The sequence below is a fragment of the Enhydra lutris genome, unplaced genomic scaffold (genome assembly GCF_002288905.1).
Source record: "Enhydra lutris kenyoni isolate GAN:26980312 unplaced genomic scaffold, ASM228890v2 scaffoldscaffold52, whole genome shotgun sequence".
Taxonomy (NCBI): Eukaryota; Metazoa; Chordata; class Mammalia; order Carnivora; family Mustelidae; genus Enhydra; species Enhydra lutris.
This window is the reverse complement of record NW_019154136.1, coordinates 13,835,156-13,840,723: the sequence shown is the minus strand read 5'-3', so window position 1 is coordinate 13,840,723 and position 5,568 is coordinate 13,835,156. Positions and strand designations below refer to the sequence as shown.

Here is a 5,568-nt window from a genome sequence, read left to right as displayed (position 1 = left end):
GAGAGTCTGAACTAGCCGCTGGACAAGGTTACTGGGATACTGACCACTGCGGGGGAAAGTAGGAATGGGACCCTGGAGAGTTTGAACTAGCCGCTGGACAAGGTTACTGGGATACTGACCACTGCGAGGCAAGGTAGGAATGGGACCCTGGAGAGTCTGAACTAGCCGCTGGACAAGGTTACTGGGATACTGACCACGGCTGGGGAGAGTAGGAAGGGGGCCCAGGAGAGTCTGAACTAGTCGCTGGATGAGGTTACTGGGATACTGACCACTGCGGGGCAAGGTAGGAATGGAACCCTGAAGAGTCTGAACTAGCCGCTGGAAAAGGTTACTGGGATACTGACCACTGCGGGAGAAGGTAGGAATGGGACCCTGGAGAGTCTGAACTAGCCGCTGGACAAGGTTACTGGGATACTGACCACGGCCGGGGAGGGTAGGAAGGGGGCCCAAGAGAGAGTGTGAACTAGCTGCTGGACGAGGTTACTGGGATACTGACCAGTGCGGGGGGAGGTAGGAAGGGGGCTTTGGAGGCCATGCCTTGCATTTGAAAGTCTGGTCCCCGGGCCGCCTAGGACCCTCCTTCCCCGGGCGTCATCACTGGGGTCGCAATCCGTACAGGGACAGGGCATGCCCACTAAATCTGGTTCCCTTGGAGAACTTCCTTAGAAGCACTTTTAGGGTTTTCTGTGGTTGGGATTATGGGCGACAGCGCCACGGAGGCCCTGCGGTCCAGTCCTCAGCCTTCCCTCACGGAGATGAAAGGAGATGTTCCAAGGGCCTGTTGCGTGTAACACGTTTGCCACAAGCTTCATGTCACGCGTGTGTGCAGATCACCCCCGGGGCAGGGCATGTAACTCAGCAACCGGACCTCTGGTGTGTGTGGAGTCCCCGTGTCTCCTCGTTCCCTTAGCTGGAAATCACACGCGGCAGGGGTGAAAAGGAGCGGCTCGCGGTAGCCCTTCCACGAATGTGGACCGAGAAAAGATGCCGGGCCCCAAGGGAAGAGAAGGGGTGGACGGAGGGGCAGAACATTGCAGGCAGAGTCCACACCGAGCGCAGAGCCCAAGGTGGGGCTGGCTGTTCCAACACCGAGACGGTGACCTGAGCTGAAACCAGCAGCTGGAGGCTTCACCGATGGGGCCTCCCAGCTGCCCCACGACTGTGAGAATCGTGATCACACTCCAGCCCCACCGTGCACACCTCCAGCAGCCAACCTTCTGCGGTCAGACCTCCAGCAGGCACAGCGTCCCCAACCCGGAGCACTGCGTCCTGCCCAATCCCACAGGCACACACCGACCCGGCTCCTCAGCCGGCCTTCTGCGGTCAGACCGCTGCGGCTAGCACACGAGACTGGACAGCTGATGTCCACGGCAAACCTCCCTTCCTGGCCCCCCTGCCTTCTCCCCGCTAAAGTCAGTGCATTCCCCAAGTCGCAGACTCCCTTCCTGCACAATCTCCCTCCCACTTGGGAGGAACAACCTGTCTGTGCTGTGGACACGGAGGAACTTCATTCCGACACGGGCATGCCACGGGCCCGCTTTCCAGAAATACGTCCTTTTCAAGGCATCCCAGTCGCCCTCGTCGAGCAGTGCTGACCTGCCAACCTCTGCCGTCCCAAAAGGTTTCACGCAAGGTCACGGGGTCACAAGATGCAAGAATTCACCTGCGCGAAGGGCTGGACCTCAGCGCTGACACCTGTACGCCATCAAGGCGGCTGCTCGCTGCGTGAGACCTCGGCAGTCCCGGGGAGAACAGATGCCATCACGGGGAGGGAAACCACCGTCCCACAGAAGTCACCGGTCCGCGCGCTGCCCCTCAGCAGCCCCTCAGACCCAGCAGCCTCGGGGACACGGGAGATTCCGGCCATACTCCCCCAGCACGGATTCTGCGGCAGTGGGAAAGGGAGTGAGCCAGAGCCCAGGGCTGGGCCGCAGGCCCTGCAGGGGCACACGAGTCGTCCCGTGGGGTTCCCTACAGGGGCTGGGCCAGGTGGTCTCCTGCGTGACCGCTGGGCCTACTTCCCACTCCCCGTAGAGGCTCGCTTTCTGGGACATGTCGTCGGGACCGCTGAACGGGCCAGAAAACCACGGGTCAAGGAGCAGAGCCAAGCGAGCTGGCCCTCAGAGCAGCAGCCGGCCATCTGCCTGTGGCGGCTGGTCCACAGCGGTGGGAAGCTGTCAGGTAAGTGATACCACCACAGGGGTCGTTGACGGGGCGGGAGCTGCAGCAGAAACACGCGCCATGGGACAACCACGTTCCGCCGAAGGCCAACGCTGTCAGCGCCGGGGTTCGTCCAGGAACGCGGGACGCACCGTGCCACAGTTCCCATCACACGGAGCCAACGCCTGGTGACTCTGAAGGCACGCAGCGCCTCGTGGTGGGTGCCAACCTCGTTTTTCCGGCGCCGGCCACGTGACTGTGACTACCGCAGATGACGTAAGGAGAAAACCAGACGAGTGGGGTAAGACCTCGGCTGGTTACTTGGGCCGGGAAGGGCTGCGGAGAAGCGGGCACCGAAAGCCAGAGCGCAAGCAGACGGCCGCGGAACTCCGCGATCCCGCCGGGACTACCGGCCTGGCGCTCTAGCAGCGACAAAATGCTCCAGCACACACGGCCCCGTTCGGGGAGAAACCGCGCCAACGTCACTGTCTGCACGTGGGGCGCTCCCGCAGCGGCGAGCCCCGGGTCGGAACGCGGCCGAGGTTGCAACGAGACGGGGAACTTACTACTCGCGTCCCTGCGGATCGACGAGTCGCTCGCCCGGGAGGCCCGGTCCGGGGACTCGCGGCGGCTCCCAGCGGCAGCGCGGCGGACGCGGGGGCCGGACTGGGCGCCCCCAGGCTGTCGAAGAGCGCGGGCTTGCAGGCGGGGGCTGCGGCCGCCAGCGGGGGCCCGGGCGGCCCGGCGTCCGCAGCGCCCGCCTCGGTCCTCGCGGGCATCTGGACCCTCCGCAGGCAGTCCCGGAGCATGGCCTGCGTGCCGGCCTCGCTGAGCCAGCACAGGAACAGCTCGTCCACCTTCATCTTGAGGACCGGCTGCAGGACTTTGCCGGGCGGCATCTCCACGGCGGGGGCCCTCCGCCCCGAGGAGCCCCTCCGCCCCGCACGCCGCCCTGACGCCCGAAACCCACGTGTGGCCCGAGCGGACGTCCGCGGAGCCGATGAGGGCCGCCCGCGGGGTCACGGGCCCGAGGTGTCCAGGAGACGGGGTTCCGGGGAGGCGGCAGGTCGGCAGCCCGGGGTGCTAGGGTCCCGGGGAGGCGGGGTTCGCAGCCCAGATCTTCGGGAGGCTGGGGGCGGGGGCGGAGTCGCGGGCCTGGAGTCCAGGTTTCGGGAGGTCGCGGGCCTGCGGCCTGGAGCCCCGAGTCCTGGGGTCCAGGGTGGGGGGCGCTCTAGAGCCCGGGGTCCCGGGGTCCCAGGCTCTCAGGGAGGCGGGAGTCGCAAACCTGGGGTCTGGGGTCTCTAGGAGGCGGGGGTCCGGGCCTGGCTGGGTTCGCGACTCGGGCCTTGAGCCCCGGTTCCCGCGGGGTCGCGGGCCTGGAGCCCGTAGCCCGGGGTCCCGGGGTCCCCGGAGCAGGCGGCGGCCCGGCCCAGCCCGGCGAGGGACGAAGGACAAGGGGCGACGGGTGACGCGCGAGGGGCGCGGACGCGGGCGGGGTCCTCACTGCGGGCGGCGCCGGCGTCCCGGCGGCTGCGCGGAGCCCGGGGCCCGGCGGAGGCGGACGGGCAGCGGCGCCGCGGGGCCCGCGCCGCTCTGGGCAGCTTCAAAACGGGCGCGCAGGCCGCCTTCCCAAACACGGTCGCCGACGTCGTGCGTCACCGCGATGCGTGACGTCATCACGGTGGCCACGGGCGCCGCCCGCTGCCGCGCACGCCTCCCCGGCTCCGGACGCCGCGGCGTGAGGGGGGCGGGGGCTTTGGTGCAACGAGGGAGGGGGCGTTTAGGGGCTCGGGGAGCACGGCACGGGGTGGCGGCCATCCCCGCCCCGAGATCTTCCTGCTCTGGCTCTGTGGGGTGCGCCGACCTGACGGCTGCGGTGGCGGGAGCATGCGCAGTGCGTGCCGCCGAGAGCGCGCCGTTGGGCTGGCGCCGGGCGCGGAAGGGGGAAGGGGACGGGCATGCGCAGTGCGTGCCCAGCGGGAGCGAGCGAGCCGGAGGCTGGGCGGTGGATGGGTGGCGGGCATGCGCAGTGCGTGCCTGCTGGGAGGGAGCCCGAGACCGGCCCTGTGTGGGTGGCGGGCGTGCGCAGCGCATGTCCGCGGAGCATGGACGAGTGTGCGCGCGGCGGGGGTCGGGAGCGAGCATGGGTCTAGCGGGCCGTTGTCACTTGCACAGCGCAACTTGGGATGGGCGCGGGCCGCGTGGCCGTGGACGTCGTTGACCGGGCGGGCTCCGTGCGCAGGCCGCGTGCGCCTCGCTCCCAACCGGTCTTCGGCGGGAGAGCGCCGCGCGGGCCGTCGCGACCCCTGTGTCGTACTGGAGGGAGGGTCGTCGCCCCCCCGCCCCCCTGCACTGCTCCTGGCCCGGGTCCCGTTGTCCGCGTCCCGCGAGCGGCGCTGGGCCACGCACGGGGCGCGCGCTCTGTGTCTGCTGCTGCGGGGGTCCCATGGGGGCTGCGGAGTCCCAAGGGGGGTGGGGGACTGCGGAGTCCCATGGGGGCTGGGGGGTTGCGGGGTCCCATGGGGGCTGCGGGGTCCCAAGGGGGGGTGGGAGACTGGGGGGTCCCATGGGGGCTGGGGGGCTTCGGGGTCCCAAGGGGGCGGGGGATGCGGGGTCCCATGGGGGCTGGGGCCTGCGGGGTGTCCGTTGGGTCTTTTCTAAGACGTGTTCTCCTCCCGTACGGGATCTCGTAACAGCAAAGTCTGCACGTGGGCTGCTCGTCCAGCGTGCGATCACGACGCCGGTGCCAGCCGGTCCACGCGGCGGAACGGCAGCGGGACTCCGCGAGAGCGCGTGTCACCTTGTGCGCGGCCCGAGAGGGCGTGTCACCTTGTGCGCGGCCCCGAGAGCGCGTGTCACTTATGCGCGGCCCCGAGAGCGCGGTGTTACCTTGTGCGCGGCCCCGAGAGCGCGCAGTGACTCTGTGTGTGGCCCCGAGAGCGCAGGTCACTTTGGGTGCTGCCTGGGCGGCTCGGTGTGGGCCTCCGGACCGCGTTCCCCGCTCTGGACAGCGCCGGGACGCAGGGACCCTGGACCTTGTCCCTCTGACCGCGCACCAGTGCGGGTGGGTCGGGGCCGCTTCTGTGGAGAAGGAAGCGCGCACGCGGACCGCGCTCCGGGCTGTCGCACGCAGGCGTCTCGTGCGGGAACAGATGGGCCTTTCACCCGGTCTTTACACCAGCGGCCGCTCACTGCCCCTTCCGTCCCTTCACCGCTGCGGTTTCGCCGAGGAAAGGGGGTTTTGAGCCCAAACACAAGACGCCTTTATGCGTCTCGGGGCCCATGCTGAGGCCCGAGCTGTGCGGCTGCCAAGCGGACAGACAGAAGGTCCGGCGCAGAACACAATGCACCTTCAGTGTGCGCCAGCCCCGCGAAGATCCTGTCCTGCCAGGACAAAAACGCCCTGTG

At 68.6% G+C, this 5,568-nt stretch overlaps 1 protein-coding gene across 1 annotated transcript in view; it reads right to left on the bottom strand.

Annotated features, from left to right (window-relative positions):
* LOC111157091 (protein phosphatase 2 regulatory subunit B''beta) overlaps positions 1–3,625 on the bottom strand; it is a 51,338-nt gene extending 47,713 nt beyond the window's left edge. Inside the window, exon 1 of the mRNA XM_022518324.1 lies at positions 2,727–3,625. Coding sequence (XP_022374032.1) covers positions 2,727–3,059 — 333 coding nt within the window. The 5' untranslated portion in view covers positions 3,060–3,625. The remainder of the gene's footprint in view (positions 1–2,726) is intronic.
* Between the last annotated feature and the right edge of the window lie 1,943 nt (positions 3,626–5,568).